The sequence below is a fragment of the Bombina bombina genome, chromosome 3, assembly GCF_027579735.1.
Source record: "Bombina bombina isolate aBomBom1 chromosome 3, aBomBom1.pri, whole genome shotgun sequence".
In the NCBI taxonomy this organism is placed as follows: domain Eukaryota; kingdom Metazoa; phylum Chordata; class Amphibia; order Anura; family Bombinatoridae; genus Bombina; species Bombina bombina.
In genome coordinates this window covers 1,003,710,475-1,003,732,077 of record NC_069501.1, presented here as the reverse complement: position 1 = coordinate 1,003,732,077, position 21,603 = coordinate 1,003,710,475, and the positions used below count along the sequence as shown (strand labels likewise).

At 39.4% G+C, this 21,603-nt stretch overlaps 1 protein-coding gene across 3 annotated transcripts in view; it reads left to right on the top strand.

Annotated features, from left to right (window-relative positions):
* STAT6 (signal transducer and activator of transcription 6) overlaps nucleotides 1-20,915 on the top strand; it is a 465,172-nt gene extending 444,257 nt beyond the window's left edge. For all 3 annotated transcript variants that reach the window (XM_053708174.1, XM_053708172.1, XM_053708173.1), the window contains exons 20-21: nucleotides 10,390-10,542; nucleotides 19,899-20,915. In XM_053708174.1, coding sequence (XP_053564149.1) covers nucleotides 10,390-10,542; nucleotides 19,899-19,998 — 253 coding nt within the window. In that variant the 3' untranslated portion in view covers nucleotides 19,999-20,915. The remainder of the gene's footprint in view (nucleotides 1-10,389; nucleotides 10,543-19,898) is intronic.
* Nucleotides 20,916-21,603: the final 688 nt, after the last annotated feature.

Sequence of the window (21,603 nt, the reverse complement as noted above, 5' to 3'; positions counted from 1 at the left end):
AATTAACCCGATAGTATCTGATTGGGCTGACTGCTGTTTGCTGCCTCAGAGGTGGCAGACGCGTTAAGGAGCAGCGACCGCTGCTTTTTTACTTACATTTCCGCCGAGACGGAAAGTGCGGGGTAGATAGAAGCTTCAGCTGCTTGGTAAATATACCCCCTAGTCTGCTGCAGCTTCTAAGTACACCTGGTCCTCTGTAATCCCTGAGCATACCTGGTTACCTCTGTATTTTCGGAGAACTTCTGGCTGCTACTCTATTGTCAAGTCTTGCATCACCTGAAACTAGTGCAAGGTCTGTCTTCAGATACGAGCTCCTATGTGTCTAGTCATCGTCCTGTCTATGCTGTAACCTGTCTTCCCTCATCCTCTGCTGTAACCTGTCTTCCCTGAGCCTCTGCTGTAACCTGTCTTCGTCCAGCCTCTGCTGTAACCTGTCTTCCCTTAGCCTCTGCTCTAACCTGTTTTTCCTCAGCCTCTGATGTAACCTGTCTTCGTCCAGCCTCTGCTGTAACCTGTCTTCGTCCAGCCTCTGCTGTAACCTGTCTTCCCTCAGCCTCTGCTCTAACCTGTCTTTCCTCAGCCTCTGCTGTAACCTGTCTTCGTCCAGCCTCTGCTGTAACCTGTCTTCCCTCAGCCTCTGCTCTAACCTGTCTTTCCTCAGCCTCTGCTGTAACCTGTTTTCGTCCAGCCTCTGCTGTAACCTGTCTTTCCTCAGCCTCTGCTGTAACCTGTCTTCGTCCAGCCTCTGCTGTAACCTGTCTTCGTCCAGCCTCTGCTGTAACCTGTCTTCCCTCAGCCTCTGATGTAACCTGTCTTCCCTCAGCCTCTGCTGTAACCTGTCTTTCCTCAGCATCTAATGTAACCTGTCATCGTCCAGCCTCTGATGTAACCTGTCTTCCCTCAGCCTCTGCTGTAACCTGTCTTTCCTCAGCATTTAATGTAACCTGTCATCGTCCAGCCTCTGATGTAACCTGTCTTCCCTCAGCCTCTGATGTAACCTGTCTTCCCTCAGCCTCTGATGTAACCTGTCTTCCCTCAGCATTTAATGTAACCTGCCATCGTCCAGCCTCTGATGTAACCTGTCTTCCCTTTGCCCGGCCTCTGCTGTAGCCTGCTTTTGCGCAGCCTCTGCTGTAACCTGCCTTCATCCAGCCTCTGCTGTAACCTGCCTTTGCCCAGCCTCTGCTGTAACCTGTCTTCACACAGCCTCTGCTGTAACCTGTCTTCGCCCAGCCTCTGCTGTAACCTGCCTTTGCCCAGCCTCTACAGTAACCTGTCTTCACCCAGCCTCTACAGTAACCTGTCTTCACCCAGCCTCTACAGTAACCTGTCTTCACCCAGCCTCTACAGTAACCTGTCTTCACCCAGCCTCTGATGTAACCTGTCATTGTCCAGCCTCTGCTGTAATACAACAAATATGAGGGGGCGCACACTATCAGGAAACAGACATAAACAGTACATAAACAATGTAAATATACAATGGGATTACAAACAACAATAAACCAAGAATGGTAATAGACTCCAGCTGGAACACAATCTTGAACAATGTTCCTAATATTCCACAGAGACACACAGTGTTCCACAGAGAAACACAGTGTAGGCGGCTGCTCGCCTCCTCACAGACGTATCCGACTGTAACTATGAAGCAAACAGAAGACTGAGGGGCACCTCATGTGTGTATCAGCATGTTCAGAGTAGAGTATAAAGATCTTTTAGCCAAATCAGTACTCACATTTAGTAAGAGTACACTTATGTAATGGTAGAAGCAGGCTGGTAGCTCAGGGTGTACCAGCTAACCCACTCTCGGCTCCAGAAACAACAGGTAGTGTGGGTAAAGTCCAACCCAATAAGCAAGTAGATGGCTCCAGGTGTTCAGGTTTGATAATGTGATGGATATACCATCCAAAAAGGTGCTTCCACTACGCTTGTGATAAAACAATTTGTTTATTAAAAACACTTAAAAGCAATTACAAGCAGTGGATATAGAGGGCATATACTGTACAATATACCCCCTATCTATGCAATGTATTTCTCGGCCTTAGCATCAGCTGTTTCCTCAGGCACCTTAGTACTAACACAATATTTAAAAGGAATTGTAACCAATAGACAAACTGAATCTGCCTACAATGGGCGTGTGAACACACTGGAGTTCCCAATAAATCAATTGGTAACCATTAGCAACCAAAAGCTATGTTAATGACATAATAAATATTACAATAAAAATAACGCAATAAAAATAATATTAGCAATAACAATCTCTATACACAGATATTGCATGTGATCATCATTAGCAACCATTAACAACTAAAAGCTATGTTAATGACACATAGAATAAATATTACAATAAAAATAATGCAATAAAAATAACATGGGCAATAACAATCTCTATACACAGATATTGCATGTGATCATTATTCCCTAATAGAGCATTGTCATACAAAAAATAATAAAATCAAATGAAATGAAATAATAAATCCTAAAACCATTGAATAATAAACAAATCGGACTCAGATCGATGCTTCCGTCATTACAGATGTTTTGAATTCAGATTCAACTCTATTTGAACCTTTTCCAAATGTATCAAACATTTCACAGGTACGCTCACATGTATTCCGACGCAGCGTACCTAGTTTTCAATCCGCCACCCTTGAGGTTGCAGATGCCATAGAAGTCAATGGGAGTCTGAAAAAAGCTTATCATAAGAAAGCTTATGTTCAATGTTGCAAAAGAATGAAGTATATTACATAATTAAAGTAAATTAAAAACTCTATTAAAATTGTATACCCTTTCTAAATCAAACAATATTATTGCTCCACATTTGGTGCACTAGTAGATATAGGGATAAAAAGGAAACATACATTACTACTTATGGATTATGCTACAAATTTGTCTCTCATTGCAAAGCAAGGGGACGATATTATTTCTACAAATTTGTTGAAAAGTTTTGCCCCAAACTTGTCGCACTGATATAGAGATAAAAATTAAATAAACACACACCATAATATAGCTAACTTCCTTTTCTCCAACATTGGTGTGTCCGGTCCACGGCGTCATCCATAACTTGTGGGAATATTCTCTTCCCCAACAGGAAATGGCAAAGATCACAGCAAAAGCTGTCCATATAGTCCCTCCTAGGCTCCGCCCACCCCAGTCATTCTCTTTGCCGCTGAACAAGCAGCATCTCCACGGAGATGGTGAAGAGTATGTGGTGATTAGTTGTAGTTTTTTATTCTACTATCAAGAGTTTGTTATTTTAAAATAGTGCTGGTATGTACTATTTACTCTGAAACAGAAAAAGATGAAGAGTTCTGTTTGTGAGAGGAATATGATTTTAGCAGCAGTAACTAAAATCGTTTGCTGTTTCCACATAGGACTGTTGAGATGAGATAACTTCAGTTGGGGGAAACAGTTGGCAGACTTTTCTACTTAAGGTATGACTAGCCATATTTCTAACAAGACTGTGTAATGCTGGAAGGCTGTCATTTCCCCTCATGGGGACCGGTAAGCCATTTTCTTAGTCTTAAACAGAATAAAGGGCTTAATATGGGCTATAAAACTGGTAGACACTTTTATGGGCTAGATCGATTGCTTTATTTGGGCATTTTATACAGCTTTATGTTGAAATTAACACTTTATAAACTTTGGGGAACGTTTTTTTACGCCAGGCACTGGTTTAGACACCTTCCCAGTCAGGAAGGGCCTTCTCTGTAGTAGGCAGAGCTTCATTTTCATTTTCATTTACTGCGCAGTTACTTTTGAGAGCAGGACATGCAGCTGCATGTGTGTGGGTCTGAAAGTAGTTGAAAAGGTTCCTAGAAGGCTTCATTTGGTATCGTATACCCCCCTGGGGTTGGTAAAGTCGCAGCAAAGGCTGTAGCTGGGACTGTAGAGGGGTTAAAACTGTAACCGGCTCCGGTTTCCTCATTTTAAGGGTTAAAGGTCTGAAATTTGGGGTGCAATGCTTTGAATGCTTTAAGACACTGTGGTAAAAATTTGGTTAAATTTGAACAATTCCTTCATAGTTTTTCACATATTCAGTAATAAAGTGTGCCCTGTTTAAAATTTAAAGAGACAGTAACGGTTTTGTTTTAAAACATTTTTTGTACTTTATTGACAAGTTTAAGCCTGTTTAACATGTCTGTGCCTTCAGATAAACTATGTTCTGTATGTATGGAAGCCAATGTGTCTCTCCCTTCAAAATTGTGTGATAATTGTGCCATAGCGTCCAAACAAAGTAAGGACAGTACTGCCACAGATAATAAAGTTGCCCAAGATGATTCATCAGATGAAGGGAGTAGAGATAGTTCTACATCATCTCCTTCTGTGTCTACAACAGTTTTGCCCACGCAGGAGACCCCTAGTACTTCTAGCGCGCCAATGCTTGTTACTATGCAACAATTGACGGCAGTAATGGATAACTCCATAGCAAATATTTTATCCAAAATGCCTGCATTTCAGAGAAAGCGCGATTGCTCTGTTTTAAACACTGTAGAGCAGGAGGGCGCTGATGATAATTGCTCTGTCATACCCTCACACCAATCTGAAGTGGCCATGAGGGAGGTTTTGTCAGATGGGGAAATTTCTGATTCAGGTAGAATTTCTCAACAGGCAGAACCTGATGTTGTGACATTTAAATTTAAATTAGAGCATCTCCGCGCACTGCTTAAGGAGGTGCTATCTACTCTGGATGATTGTGACAACCTAGTCATTCCAGAAAAATTGTGCAAGATGGAGAAGTTCCTAGAGTTTCCGGTGCACCCCGACGCTTTTCCTATACCCAAGCGGGTGGCGGACATAGTGAATAAGGAGTGGGAGAAGCCCGGCATACCTTTTGTCCCCCCTCCTATATTTAAGAAATTATTTCCTATGGTTGACCCCAGAAAGGACTTATGGCAGACAGTCCCTAGGGTCGAGGGGGCAGTTTCTACACTAGCCAAGCGCACTACTATTCCTATCGAGGATAATTTCGCTTTCAGAGATCCTATGGATAAAACATTGGAGGGTTTGCTTAAAAAGATTTTTGTACAGCAAGGTTACCTCCTGCAACCTATTTCGTGCATTATTCCTGTCACTACAGCAGCGTGGTTCTGGTTCGAGGAACTAGAAAAGTCGCTCAGTAGAGAGACTCCGTATGAGGAGGTTATGGACAGAATTCACGCACTTAAGTTAGCTAATTCCTTTATTTTAGATGCCGCTTTGCAGTTAGCAAGATTAGCGGCGAAAAATTCAGGGTTTGCAATTGTGGCGCGCAGAGCGCTCTGGCTAAAGTCTTGGTCAGCGGATGTATCTTCCAAGACAAAATTGCTTAATATCCCTTTCAAGGGTAAAACCCTTTTTGGGCCAGAATTGAAAGAGATTATCTCAGACATCACTGGGGGTAAGGGCCACGCCCTTCCACAAGATAGGCCTTTCAAGGCCAAGAATAAGTCTAATTTTCGTTCCTTTCGCAATTTCAGGAACGGACCGGCCTCCAACTCTGCAGCCTCTAGACAAGAGGGTAATGCTTCACAAACCAAACCAGCTTGGAAACCGATGCAAGGCTGGAACAAGGGTAAGCAGGCCAAGAAGCCTGCTGCTGCTACCAAAACAGCATGAAGGAGTAGCCCCTGATCCGGGACCGGATCTAGTAGGGGGCAGACTCTCTCTCTTTGCTCAGGCTTGGGCAAGAGATGTTCAGGACCCCTGGGCACTAGAAATAGTTTCTCAGGGTTATCTTCTGGAATTCAAGGAACTACCCCCAAGGGGAAGGTTCCACATGTCTCACTTATCTTCAAACCAAATAAAGAGACAGGCATTCTTACATTGTGTAGAAGACCTGTTAAAAATGGGAGTGATACACCCAGTTCCAATCGTGGAACAAGGAATGGGTTTTTACTCAAATCTGTTTGTAGTTCCCAAAAAAGAGGGAACTTTCAGACCAATTCTGGATTTAAAGATCCTAAACAAATTTCTCAGAGTGCCATCATTCAAAATGGAAACTATTCGAACGATTTTACCTACAATCCAGGAGGGTCAATTTATGACTACCGTGGATCTAAAGGATAAGTATCTACATATTCCTATCCACAAAGATAATCATCAGTTCCTAAGGTTCGCCTTTCTGGACAAACATTACCAGTTTGTGGCTCTCCCATTCAGGCTAGCCGCTGCTCCAAGGATTTTCACAAAGGTACTCGGGTCCCTTCTAGCGGTTCTAAGACCAAGGGGCATTGCAGTGGCACCTTACTTGGATGAAATTCTGATACAAGCGTCGTCTCTTTCAAAGGCAAAGGCTCACACAGACATCGTTCTGGCCTTTCTCAGATCTCACGGATGGAAAGTGAACATAGAAAAAAGTTCCCTGTCTCCGTCGACAAGAGTTCCTTTCTTGGGGACAATAATAGATTCTTTAGAAATGAAGATTTTCCTGACAGATGTCAGAAAGTCAAATCTTCTAAATGCTTGTCAAGTTCTTCACTCTGTTCCACGACCTTCCATAGCTCAGTGCATGGAAGTAGTAGGGTTGATGGTTGCAGCAATGGACATAGTTCCTTTTGCGCGAATTCATCTAAGACCATTACAACTGTGCATGCTGAAACAGTGGAATGGGGACTATACAGACTTGTCTCCAGTGATTCAAGTAGATCAGAAGACCAGAGACTCACTCCGTTGGTGACTAACCCAGGATCACCTGTCCCAGGGAATGAGCTTCTGCAGACCAGAGTGGGTCATCGTCACGACCGACGCCAGTCTAGTGGGCTGGGGCACGGTCTGGGACTCCCTGAAAGCTCTTCTCCCGATAAACATTCTGGAACTGAGAGCGATATTCAATACTCTCAGGGCTTGGCCTCAACTAGCAAAGGCCAGATTCATAAGATTCCAATCATACAACATGACGACTGTTGCTTACATCAACCATCAGGGGGGAACAAGGAGTTCCCTGGCGATGAGAGAAGTGACCAAAATCATAAAATGGGCGGAGGATCACTTCTGCCACCTATCTGCGATCCACATCCCAGGAGTGGAAAACTGGGAGGCGGATTATCTGAGTCGTCAGACATTCCATCCGGGGGAGTGGGAACTCCACCCGGAGAAATTTGCCCAGTTGTCTCAATTATGGGGCATTCCAGACATGGATCTGATGGCGTCTCGTCAGAACTTCAAGGTTCCTTGCTACGGGTCCAGATCCAGGGATCCCAAGGCGACTCTAGTGGATGCATTAGTGGCGCCTTGGACCTTCAACCTAGCTTATGTGTTTCCACCGTTTCCTCTCATTCCCAGGCTGGTAGCCAGGATCAAGCAGGAGAGGGCCTCTGTGATCTTGATAGCTCCTGCGTGGCCACGCAGGACTTGGTATGCAGACCTGGTGAATATGTCATCGGCTCCACCATGGAAGCTACCTTTGAGACAGGATCTTCTAGTACAAGGTCCATTCGAACATCCAAATCTAGTTTTCCTCCAGCTAACGGCTTGGAAATTGAACGCTTGATTTTATCTAAGCGTGGGTTTTCGGATTCTGTAATAGATACTCTGGTACAAGCCAGAAAACCTGTAACTAGAAAAAATTACCATAAAATATGGAAAAGATATATCTGTTGGTGTGAATCCAAGGGATTCTCATGGAGTAAGATTACAATTCCTAGGATCCTTTCCTTTCTACAAGAAGGTTTGGATAAGGGATTATCAGCGAGTTCTCTAAAGGGACAGATTTCTGCTTTATCTGTCTTGTTACACAAACGACTGGCAGCTGTGCCTGATGTTCAAGCTTTTGTTCAGGCTTTGGTCAGGATCAAGCCTGTTTACAGACCTTTGATTCCTCCCTGGAGTCTGAATTTAGTTCTTTCAGTTCTTCAAGGGGTTCCGTTTGAACCTCTACATTCCATAGATATCAAGATGTTATCTTGGAAAGTTCTGTTTTTGGTTGCTATTTCTTCTGCTAGAAGAGTTGTTTCCAACAAGAATATTAACCAGGAAATAGTTGTGCCTTCTTTGTGTCCAAATCCAGTTTCAAAGAAGGAACGTTTGTTACACAATTTAGATGTAGTTCGTGCTTTAAAGTTTTATTTAGAAGCAACAAAGGATTTCAGACAAACGTCTTCTCTGTTTGTCGTTTATTCTGGCAAGAGGAGAGGTCGAAAAGCTACTGCTACCTCTCTTTCCTTTTGGCTAAAAAGCATCATCCGATTGGCTTACGAGACTGCCGGACGGCAGCCTCCTGAACGCATCACAGCTCACTCTACTAGGGCTGTGGCTTCCACATGGGCCTTCAAGAACGAGGCTTCTGTTGATCAGATATGTAAGGCAGCGACTTGGTCTTCCCTGCACACTTTTGCCAAATTCTACAAATTTGATACTTTTGCTTCTTTGGAGGCTATTTTTGGGAGAAAGGTTTTGCAAGCCATGGTGCCTTCTGTTTAGGTAACCTGATTGGCTCCCTCCCTTCATCCGTGTCCTAAAGCTTTGGTATTGGTTCCCACAAGTTATGGATGACGCCGTGGACCGGACACACCAATGTTGGAGAAAACAGAATTTATGCTTACCTGATAAATTACTTTCTCCAACGGTGTGTCCGGTCCACGGCCCGTCCTGGTTTTTTAATCAGGTTTGATTAATTTCTTTCTTTAACTACAGTCACCACGGCACCTTATGGTTTCTCCTGTTTTTTCTCCTGTCTGTCGGTCGAATGACTGGGTTGGGCGGAGCCTAGGAGGGACTATATGGACAGCTTTTGCTGTGCTCTTTGCCATTTCCTGTTGGGGAAGAGAATATTCCCACAAGTTATGGATGACGCCGTGGACCGGACACACCGTTGGAGAAAGTAATTTATCAGGTAAGCATAAATTCTGTTGTTTTTTTTTGGGGGGGGGGGGGGAATCTATGTGCACCATGTTTAAGCCATGTAATACAAGTCACATTTTCCACTTTGCACAAATTTTGATGCAACATTGACCAAACTCCTAAACAATCCACACACTAGTGAATTTTTCAATCACTTTTGATTGGAATATGCATAATCACATGATTTATGACATCAGCCAATCTGATTCAAATATACATTTTAAACTATCACTAACAAATCTAATTACTCGATACTTGTGTCATTGATCACTCATCAGAATTGTAAGTGCCATTTGTTACATTGTGTATTATACTTTGAAAGTATATGTGAATTTAGAATTAAAGATACACATTGATGCTGACATTAGGACACACAGTGTAATATTTTAGACAAGGATTTTAAAATTCGAATTGATGTTTGATTTAATTTAATCTTAAACTGATAGCTCAAAGGGATAGCCCACCTAACATTAAACTGACATGATCCAGATACAGCAGAAATTAAAATCACCTCTTTACTGTCCTGCTATTTTCAGTGTATTTTTCCTTCTCTTGAATTTATTTTTCTGTAAGAAATGTCATCTTATATACCAGCCCATTTTATAACATCTGTGAAGTGGTGGTTTTGGAAACTAGATTGCAATCAGGAGGGGTTACACAGGTACAGAGAGAAAACTTCCCCAGCTCTTAAAATATTAATTGATTGCAAATAAGTACATGAAACCCCGATTACATGTTATATTTGCAATTATTCCTGCTCAGAATAATAATACATTTACACTATATACATATAGTGGTATAAATAAACACAGAGATATGAAAGACAACATTGTTTAGAACAAAAAAAGGAATTTAGGGACATGCAAATTGTGTAAATATGTTTGAAAAAGATTTCTGACATAACACACATATATATACACAAGTATGTATACAGTATATGTACAAATTCTAGCATTAATAATCATTTATAAAAAAAAATGAGATAAAAGCATATCATGACTTCTAGAAATACAAATACACATTAATTTATGTGAAAATATCTTATAACAGATTTTTTTGTATAACAAATAAATATACAAATAACTTTCTATGAGATATTGTTTGTTGAGGTATAAATGTAGCTATTTCTTGGACATTAACAGTTGAAAAATAAAAGATTAGCTTTAGAGAAATGTGTTTGTTCATGGACAGTAATGAAATGGTGTAAATAAAGTTTGGAAAACCACGAATAACTGCACTATTGATGACTGTTAGTTAACAACAGTCCGATGCTCTTCGCACCGTACTTGACGTGCGTGTTTTTGACAGCTTTTTTGATAAATAAGGTGATCGTATTCAGATCCGAATCAGCAATGTCTGGCGAGCGTATAGTTGCCGGCGAATGCACTGAGATTGACGCTTTGATAAATTGACCCCTTAGTGGGGAAGCACAAAACTTTTAAAATAAAACCAAGTAGCTTTAAAGCTTCACCTTTTGTGAATACATTTATGACTACAATATGCTAAAAGTACACACTCGTCTTAGTAATTTAATATGTAATTGTATATTTATGCATTATTTTCAAATTTCAGGTATCCGTATCCTGAGATTGATCCTAATTTAGCAGGACTGCCAAATTTCTCTGTAATACCAGGATTAATTAATGAAGACACAATTCCCATGGCCTTTCCTGAGGAGCAGACTTTACAAAACCCTGGGGAGCTATTATTCCCACCCACCACAGAGTAAGTAAAAATCACCTGACATACGGCCAGATTACGAGTTTTGCAGTAAGAGGGGTGCATTGCTAACATGCACGTTATTGTCACCGCTCACTTTCCTACAGCGCTGCTATTACAGGTTTTTATAAACCCCGGCGTTAAAAGACAAAAAGTGAGCATAGAGCAAAATTGAGCTCCATACCGCACTACAATACCAGCGCTGCGTAAGTCAGCGGTGAGCTGGTTGTATGTGCTCGTGCACGATTTCCCTATAGACATCAATGGGGAGAGCAGGCTGAGAAAAAGTCTAACACCGGCAATAAAGCAGCGTAAAGCTCAGTAACGCAGCCCTATTGATTTCTATAGGGAAACACATTTTATGTTTACACCTAACATCCTAACATGAACCCGAGTCTAAACACCTCTAATCTTACACTTATTAACCCCTAATCTGCCGCCCCCAACATCTCCGACACCTACATTATACTTATTAACCTCTAAACCGCCGCACTCCTGCATCGCAAACACTAGTTAAATATTATTAACCCCTAATCTGCTGTCCCTAACATCGCTGCAACCTACATTACAGTTATTAACCCCTAATCTGCCGCCCCCAATGTCGCCGCCACTATACTAAAGTTATTAACCCCTAAACCTAAGTCTAACCCTAACACCCACTAACTTAAATATAATTAAAATAAATCTAAATCAAAACTACTATTAATAACTAAATAATTCCTATTTATTTAAAAATAAATACTTACCTGTAAAATAAACCCTAAGGTAGCTACAATATAACTAATAGTTACATTGTGTCTAGCTTAGGGTTTATTTTAATTTTACAGGCAAGTTTGTATTTATTTTAACTAGGTAGAATAGTTACTAAATAGTTATTAACTATTTAATAACTACCTAGGTCAAATAAATACAAATTTACCTGTAAAATAAAACCTTATCTAAGTTATGCTAACACCTAACACTACACTACAATTAAATAAATTACCTAAATTAAATACAATTAACTAAATTAAATACAATTACCTAAATTACAAAAAAAAACCACTAAATGACACAAAATAAAAAACAAATTACAAGATATTTAAACTAATTACACCTAATCTAATAGCCCTATCAAAATAAAAAAGCCCCCCCCAAATAAAAAAAAAACCCTAGCCTAAACTAAATTACCAATGGCCCTTAAAAGGGCCTTTTGTGGGGCATTGCCCCAAAGAAATCAGCTCTTATACCTGTAAAAAAAATACAAGCAACCCCCAACAGGAAAACCCACCACCCACACAACCAACCCCCCAAATAAAACCCTTACTAAAAAAAACCTAAGCTCCCCATTGCCCTGAAAAGGGCATTTGGATGGGCATTGCCCTTAAAAGGGCATTTAGCTCTATTGCTGCCCAAAGCCCTAACCTAAAAATTAAACCCACCCAATAAACCCTTAAAAAAACCTAACATTAACCCCTGAAGATCCACTTACAGTTTTGAAGAGCCGACATCCATCCTCAACGAAGCCGGGAGAAGTCCCCAACGAAGCCGGGAGAAGTCTTCATCCAAGCCGGGAGAAGTGGTCCTCCAGACGGGCAGAAGTCTTCATCCAGACTGCATCTTCTATCTTCATCGATCCGGCGCAGAGCAGGTCCATCTTAAAGACATCCGGCGTGGAGCATCCTCTTCTGCCGACAACTCCCGACAAATGAAGGTTCCTTTAAGTGACGTCATCCAAGATGGCGTCCCTTAGATTCCGATTGGCTGATAGAATTCTATCAGCCAATTGGAATTAAGGTTGAAAAAATCCTATTGGCTGATGCAATCAGCCAATAGGATTGAGCTTCTATCCTATTAGCTGATCCCTTCAACCAATAGGATTGAGCTCGCATTCTATTGGCTGATTGCATCAGCCAATAGGATTTTTTCTACCTTAATTCCGATTGGCCATCTTGGATGACGTCACTTAAAGGAACCTTCATTCGTCGAGAGTCGTCGGCAGAAGAGGATGCTCCACTCCGGATGTCTTGAAGATTGATCCGCTCCGCGCTGGATTGATGAAGATTGAAGATACCGTCTGGATGAAGACTTCTGCCCGTCTGGAGGATCACTTCTCCCGGCTTGGATGAAGACTTCTCCCGGCTTCATTGAGAACTTCTCCCGGCTTCGTTGAGGATGGATGTTGGCTCTTCAAAACTGCAAGTGGATCTTCAGGGGTAAGTGTAAGCTTTTTTTAAGGTTTTATTGGGTGGGTTTTATTTTAAGGCTAGGGCTTTGGGCTGCAATAGAGCCAATCCAAATGCCCTTTTCAGGGCAATGGGGAGCTTAGTTTTTTTTTTAGTTAGGGTTAGTTAGGGGTTAATAAATGTAGGTAGGCGGCGGTGATGTTAGAGATGGCAGATTATGGGTTAATACTATTTAACTAACGCTTGCGATGCTGGAGTATGGCGGTTTAGGGGTTAATATGTTTATTATAGTGGCGGTGATATCCGTAGCGGCAGATTAGGGGTTAATAATTTTATTTTAGTGTTTGCGATGCGGGAGGGCCTCGGTTTAGGGGTTAATAGGTAGTTTATGGGTGTTAGTGTACTTTTTAACACTTTAGTTATGAGTTTTATGCTACAGCTTTGTAGTGTAAAACTTATAACTACTGACTTTAGATTGCGTTACGAATCTTGACTGGATAGGGTGTACCGCTCACTTTTTGGCCTCCCAGGAAAAGCTTGTAATATCGGCGTTATGAAAGTCCCATTGAAAAAAGACTTTACGCAATTTGCGTAAGTTAATTTGCGGTAAGGCCAAAAAAGTGTGCGGTGCCCCTAAACCTGCAAGACTCGTAATAGCAGCGGTAGTAAAAAAGCAGGGTTATAACCATATAACGCTGCTTTTTCACTATAACGCAAAACTTGTAATCTAGCTGATAAGTTTTTATTTATATTTGTTTTCCACTGTGTATGAATATGAGGACCAAGACTTTGAGAAATGTATTCTCCATAAATCACCAGTGATTCATAAGATTATATTGTGCGTTATAATTCAAGAGATACTCATTTTAACTGGCTCAGTTCTCTAATCCTATATATTTCCTTTATGTGACTTTTTTTTCCCAATATCTTTATTGAAAAGAATGGGAACTAAACACAGTGACAGATCTTATTTCCGTGATCTTTCAAAACATTCTATTACAACATAAATACAACAGCAACAAAAAGGGGAGAAGATAAAATTACACTACTAGAATATCCATCTGCAAAATGAGAAAGCATTGGTCTGTCAGATCTATTATCACATGGGTATTGAGAGCTATGTGGGTCCTATAAAAGAAAGTTCCCATCTTGTCCTTCCAAGATAGTGGCGATCCAATGATGTCTTTCTTAAATGAGGAAGGTTTATAAAAACTGCAGGGGAAAGAGAAAAAAAAGAAAGAAAGAAAGAAGGAAAAGAGAGGAGGTAGTGGTGGGTGGGTGAGACGAAAAAGAGCCCTGTTGTATAAGACCTCTGCATCAACCCATTTAGGGTTTTCAAAATCACCTATGTTCCCTCATTAATCCCTTATGTGATTTTATCTTTTGTCATCAGAAAGTCCTCTTTTATATAGAATAAGGGACTCATTATCCAAGCTGTATTTTCAAATCCCCCAAAAATATGTTTTCTGCAGTTCACAATTCATCATTTAGGAAAAAAAGAGCAAATATAGGAGAAATATATACTAATCAGAACTTACACATGATCACCACTGCTTCTGTGCTAGATGTATGAAAATCCTTTCAGGCAGAATACATTGGTAGTTAATTTTTCCTTTTACTTCCTGTTATGTCCTGGTGCTGGGGAAAGGGCAAACTAGGTATCACTATAGTACTGAAAAAGGGAATTAAGTAAAATAATAACAGTGTTTATTATGAACTTATTGTAATAACACAAATTAGTAATCAGGTTGTAAATGTATTTAAACACAGGCAGGTAATGACAATAGCTCAGAGATTTATCATAATTCATTAGAAAACAGGCAACTAATCTCACAGATGCTGTATGAAACTTCTACCCCAAATGTTACCTAGCAGACTACTTAGCCCCCTTTAGCAATTCTAATGACTAAACCTACAGGCTTTGCAGGTGTGTGTCATATTATTTAATTTACAGGCATTTTAATTAGCTAAGAGTGTTTTTCATAACAAACAAATATTCTCACGCTAGAGCGTAGTGTGATAAGCTCTGATATGAATACAGAAAGGCAGAATGAATGTAAAATTTATTAAAGGCATATATGTGTTAAAGTCATATGATATATTACTAATTGTCTATCCCCCTACACTTCTCTTGTCCAGAAATGTAAAAAATAACATTAATCTGAAGAGACTCTCCTGTAAACATTTGTTATATATAACTGGGAATAAAACTTTGTCCATGCAATAAATTGAAATCCTAATTGACATGATAATGCAAACGGTGCTATCCTCTAGTCTTCAGAAGTAATCTGATTAGCAGGACCTTTCTGTATCATTTCTATCTACCCTCTTTACAACCAGCTACCAAAGACCAAATAAGGTTGTTTCTTCAGACAGATTGATGTTCCTTCTTTGTGTCCTATTCCTAAGAATGTTTCTGAGAGATATTTGCATTCTTAGGATGTTGTTAGGTCATTGAAATATTACATTGATGCTACTAAGGACTTTAGATCAACTTCCACTTTGTTCATTTTTGTTTTGTTCAAGTTTCTTCTGTTTCTTTGGTCTCTTGGTTGAAACTTTTGAATCACAAAACTTACTTGGAGGCAGGTCAGCCTCCACCACAGCAGATTAGGGCTCATTCTATTTGGTCAGTTGCCACTTCTTTGGCTTTAAAGAATGAAGCTTCAATTTATCAGATTTGCAAGGCAGCTAATTGGTCTTCTTTGCATACTTTTACTAAATTCTACCATTTTGGGCCACGATTCGATATGCAGCGTCGCCCGCAAAAAGTCGGCGACGCCAAATTTTGCGCTGGTTTGGTATCATATATACGGCGTAACCTAGAAGTTACGCTCGTATATTTCTGCCTTCGGCTGTAGTTTTTTGGCCCATAGGCAGGTATACCAAACCAGCGCAGTTTGGTATCCAATATACAGCGTAAGGACTTACCTGACGAAAATGGAGAAATCTTACTCCATTTTCACCTCGCCACAAATTGCAGGTGTAGTAAGCCTTACGCTGTGTATTGGAGCCCCGTAACTCCCTAAACTACCTGCAAAATAAAACCTTACACCTAACGCATGCGCAATGTCTATCTACCTGTCAACCGCAAACTGCTAAATAAAACCTAACACCTAACGTATGCACAATGTCTATCTACCTGTCAACCGCGATCCCCCGCCGCAATGTCTATCTACCTGTCAACCGCGATCCCCCGCCGCAATCCCTAATAAAGTATTTAACCCCTAAACTGCCGCTCCCGGACCCCGCCGCCACCTACATTAAATGTATAACCCCCTAATGTGAGCTCCTACCCCGCCACCAGCTATATTAAATACATTAACCCCTAATCTAATCCCCCTACACCGCCACCAGCTATATTAAATACATTAACCCCTAATCTAATCCCCCTACACCGCCGCCAGCTATATTAAATACATTAACCCCTAATCTAATCCCCCTAAAGTAACCAGCTCTATTACCAGCCCTTAAAATGGCCTTTTGCGTGGCATTGCCCCAAAGTAACAGCTCTATTGCCAGCCCTTAAAAGAGCTTTTTGCGGGGCATTTCCCCAAAGTAATCAGCTCTTTTACCAGCTCTTAAAAGGGCTTTTTGCGGGGCATTGTCACAAAGTAATCAGCTCTTTTGCCTCTAATCTAAATCCCCCTACACCGCCGCCACCTATAATAAATGTATTACCCCCTAATCTAATCCCCCTACACCGCCACCACCTATATTAAATAAATTAACCCCTAATCTGACCCCCCTACACCGCCGCCATCTATATTAACTATATTAACCCTAATTATATTAGGGTTAATATAGTTAATATAGTTATTATATTATATATATTAACTATATTAACCCTAATTATATTAGGGTTAATATCATTATTATATTTTATATATATTAACTATTTTAACCCTATCTAACTCTAACACCCCTAACTTAATTATTATTAAAATAAATCTAAATAAAATTAATAATATTAACTAAATTATTCCTATTTAAATCTCAATACTTACCTATAAAATAAACCCTAAGATAGCTACAATATAATTAATAATTACATTGTAGCTATTTTAGGGTTTATATTTATTTTACAGGTAACTTGGTATTTATTTTAACTAGGTACAATAGCTATTAAATAGTTAATAACTATTTAATAGCTACCTTGTTAAAATAATTACCAATTTACCTGCAAAATAAATCCTAACCTAAGTTACAAATACACCTACACTATCAATAAATTAAATAAACTACAAATATCTAAACTAAAATACAATTAATTACACTAAACTAAATTACAAAAAAACACAAACACTAAATTACAAAAAATAAAAAAAAGATTAAAAAAATTGTAAGCTAATTACACCTATTCTAAGCCCCCTAATAAAATAACAAAGCCCCCCAAAATAAAAAAAATTCCCTACCCTATTCTAAATTACAAAACTTAACAGCTCTATTACCAGCCCTTGAAAGGGCTTTTTGCGGGGCATGCCCCAAAGTAATCAGCTCTTTTGCCTGTTAAAAAAAACACAATACCGACCCCCAACATTACAACCCACCACCCACATACCCCTACTCTAAACCCACACAAACCCCCTTAAAAAAACCTAACACTAAGAAGATCTCCCTACCTTGAGTCATCTTTACCCAGCCGGGCTGAACTCTTCATCCAATCCGGGCGATGTCTTCATCCAAGCGGCAAAGAAGAAGTCTTCCATCTGGGAGATGTCTTCATCCAAGCGGCAAAGAAGAAGTCTTCCATCCCGGCGATGTCTTCATCCAAGCGGCAAATCAGCCAATCAGATTCAAGTTCAATCCGATTGGCTGATCCAATCAGCCAATCAGATTGAGCTTGCATTCTATTGGCTGTTCCGATCCCTTGCTTGCGCCGCAAACTACGATCTATATCGGATCGCGCCCCTGATGTTTTTGCTTCTTCTGAAGCAGCCTTTGGAAGAAGGGTTATTCAGACAGTTTCCTCAGTTTTTTTTTTTTTGTTTGTTTGATTTATTTTAAGTGCATTAAAAAAAAGAAAAATATTGGGGTTGTGTATTTAATTTCTCAGTGAATTTTTTTTCAACTCTCCCCCTTTATGTAATTTTTTTTTTTATTAATTATAGTTTTTTTTTGTTTGTTTAGGCAGCAAAAGTGCTAAATGCCCTTCTAAGGGGAATGCCCAGCCAAATGCCCTTTTAAGGGAATTTTTTTGCGTAGTTAGATAGCCTTTTTGGGGGTGTTACTTGTAGAATGGTGTTGGGGTGCTTTTGTTTTAAAAATAGCAAAGTGACTTTTAGGTTATAATACCCTACAAAAGCCCCTTTAAGGGATATTGCTTTAATTTAGTGTTAGTATAGGTTTTTGTACCTTGGGGTGTTTTTTTTTAAGTGGGGCTTTAGTTTTAGAATAGGTCTAACTATTTTTTTATTTTTGGTAATTTAGTTTTTTTTCTGTTATGGTAGGATTTTTTTATTTTCTGTAATGGTAGCTTTTCTTTTACGGCACTGTTAGTTTTTTGTTTTTTTAAGGTACTGTTAGGGTTTTGTTTTTGTTTTTAAGCTACTGTTAGGTGTTTTTTAAAATACTGTTAGGTTTTTGTTTTCTTTTAAAGTACTGTTAGTTTTTTTGTTTTTTTTAAGGCACTGTTAGTTTTTTTATGGTACAAAGTTATCTATATGGCACACATGAACTAGCACTGTCTAGCTGTGAAAAGCTGTCAAAATGCACTGAGATAAGTGGCGACCTTCAAGGGTTTAGAAATTAGCATATGAGCCTACCTAGATTTAGCTTTCAACAAAGAATACCAAGAGAACAAAGCAAATTTGATGATACAAGTAAATTGGAAAGTTGTTTAAAATTGCATGCCCTAGCTGAATCGTAAATGTTTAATTTTGACTAGACTGTCCTTTGAAGTATGTATGTATGTGTGTAGTGTTTTAAACTTATATATCAATAGAAAGTCATTGTTTAAAAGTTAATGAAGACCTCCACTATCTGACCTTCTGCTTAGGGCTCCTTTGTTTTTGGTCTTGAACGATAGCCCCCATAGAAGTCTAGTATGTGAAGGATTTAGTGAACCTGCCCTATCCAACATCCAGATGATAGTGCACCCTAGACTTTCACTTGAGCGCTAATTAATATATTACTTTCAACTTAGAATATGAGTGCAAAAAGAAAAAGCACTATTGATTTAACTTGAGCAGAGTTAGCACACAATAGCGCTAATATTGCTGCGCTCCATTTGTAATCTGGGCCAATATCTAAGGTTACTCCTACTCAAAAAGCACTTAAGGTCAGAAGAGAGCTAGATCTGACACTCCCTTATTCCAAATAAGTTGGCAGAGAACGGAAGCTGGCAGAAAAAAGGGTCATACATAGGGAAGGGAAAAACTCCATCTCCTCTGACTTGTCATGATCGGGATAACAGCCCACCCTGACTCAACCCTGCGCTTCTTAGTCGTCTTGATGTGCCTCCAAGACTCTGCTATATCCTCAGACAGCCGGATGCTGCCATTACAATATTTGTAGGTTTACTGTAGACCAGTGCTCGACAAACCTAGGAGCCAGGGAGCTACTGGCTCCTAGAATTCTATCCCTGGCTCCTACGTTTTAAGGGTTAATCTCATATATCTATATACAAATACCACTGTCTGGCTCCTAAAGGTATGTCTGGCTCCTAAATTTACTTACTGGCTCCTAACTTTTAAACAGATTTGTCAAGCACCGCTAGACCACTGGTTTTAAACCTGTCCTCAGGCCTCCATAACGTGACACATTTTGTGAAATAATCAGCTGATTAGTAGACATGGTTATTTTACATGTTCTCCTCCAAGGTAATCCTGAAAACCTGGGCTGTTGGGGAGGCTTGAGGACAGGTATGAAAACCAGTGTTGTAGGCCATATGTAAAAGCAACCAGGGGAGTAGGGTCTCATAAATCACAAAAATGGCTATATAATGCACTTGTTATTTGCATCTCAACTTGATAGCTCCTGAGATAAATTCTAGTTGATACACTATACTCTAAAGTAGTACTCAGTTTCACAATTTAAAATAGAAACAATATATTTTAAGAACTATTGTGTTTAAATATTGAATAGACTTTTTAACCAGTTTTCAGATATTTTTAAGACAAAATAACTCCACTTAATTGGTTTGTTTAATCAGTTTTCTAGGAACATGTCTAACACTATGAACTTTTCCCTCTACAGGGACCACAGTATGAACACAGATCCACCATATCAGCAAGTACTCGATGATATTTATCAGATGGAAAACTCATTCAACGTAAACCTAAGCTGGCTCCCCTAATTGAAATTTCTTTAACATTCTCTACATATTTCCCTTTGCATGCTTAAAATTATATATATATATATATATATATATATAATCTAAAAAAAGAACCATTATATAATTTTCTGCACACAATAACCACTGTTACTACTTTTACTGTACACAAGGAGGTGCAACTTCGAGGAGTTGTAGGAGGCTGCAGTAGATCCAGAGAAGAAAGTAACAGGATTTTTTAATTCACCTATTATTTGATTCTTCATATTTTTGGAAGACTATGATGATTAACCATATTTCTAATGGTAATGTTTGGCGTTTCTAACTGGTTTCCTATTTTAACCAAGCACCACTTCAGAATATAATATGCACAACTCAAAGATCATCATCTTCATAAAGAGATACAACTGCATTTCTTCATTTACTAAGCATTCTCAGTAATCTGCTTTGCATTTCATTTAAAGAATGCAGTAATGGGAATACTAAACCCACATGGCTTATCGTCCTTGTTGCTCCAAGAATGAACTTGACTACGCAGACTCCAATGATTTGTGTAGGTAGCAGCAAATGAGCAGGTCTGACCTTTAATGATTTATGTGGGAAGACCCCCAAACTGCAGAATTCCACAAGCAGAGAGTGGGAGTGGATAATTGTAACAGTCTCTTGGCTTCAGCATTGATATCAAACATTATTAGAAATGATACATTTATTAAATCGTATCTAATGAATATCACTATTTACTGTTTCATCATATGGTATATGCAGAGAGAGCAAACATATAACACATTAATTCTACATTTAACTTGTTTTGTACCCAGCTTATTTTATAAAGGAATGTTTTAAATGCAATTGAGCATGAATATGTCTTTCCAAAGTCAGCTTCCTTCATCTTAAAGGGACAGTCTACACCTTAGTCATCTTAAAGTCTTACCTTAGATTAAGCTGCAAATAGCCTTCTGCACCCTTTCTATCTCATGCAGCAGGAACAGTAAAAAAGTTATTTTAAAATTAATAGTGTTTCTGGCCAGTTTGAAATTACTGCCAAGTTCAGCCCACTGATGGCATCATGATCTGGGATGCATATGGCATCCAATCACAAAAGGCTCACTAGTTCAATTCAACAAACTGTCAGTGCTATTCAGCAGAGTGCCTAGTTGTAGCCCAGATTGTGATGTAATCAGTGGGCGGAGCTTGGCAGCCATTTCAAACTGGCCAGAAACACGTCATTTTAAAATAACATTTTTTACTGTTTCCAATGCATAATATAAAAAGGGTCCAGGTGGCTATTTGCAGCTTAATCTAAGGTAAGACTTAAAGATGACTAAGGTGTAGACTGTCCCTTTAAATATAATATAAATAACCAGGAAATGTATAATGTAGAAAGAGGGATGCAAGTAAAGGCCAATAACCATAAGTTAGGATATAACATAGCTCTGAAAAATATCCACTTGTTTTGGAACCTCACAAATTTGCATGAAGCACATCTTTGGACCAATCAAAGCTCTTACAAAGCAGTTTACTCAGGATCACATATCCACAAAAGAACTGATTGAATTTCAAATCCTTTTCTTACGGGGAACAATAAATGCATAATTTTCCAAAACCCTCAACAGCATGACAATTACTATT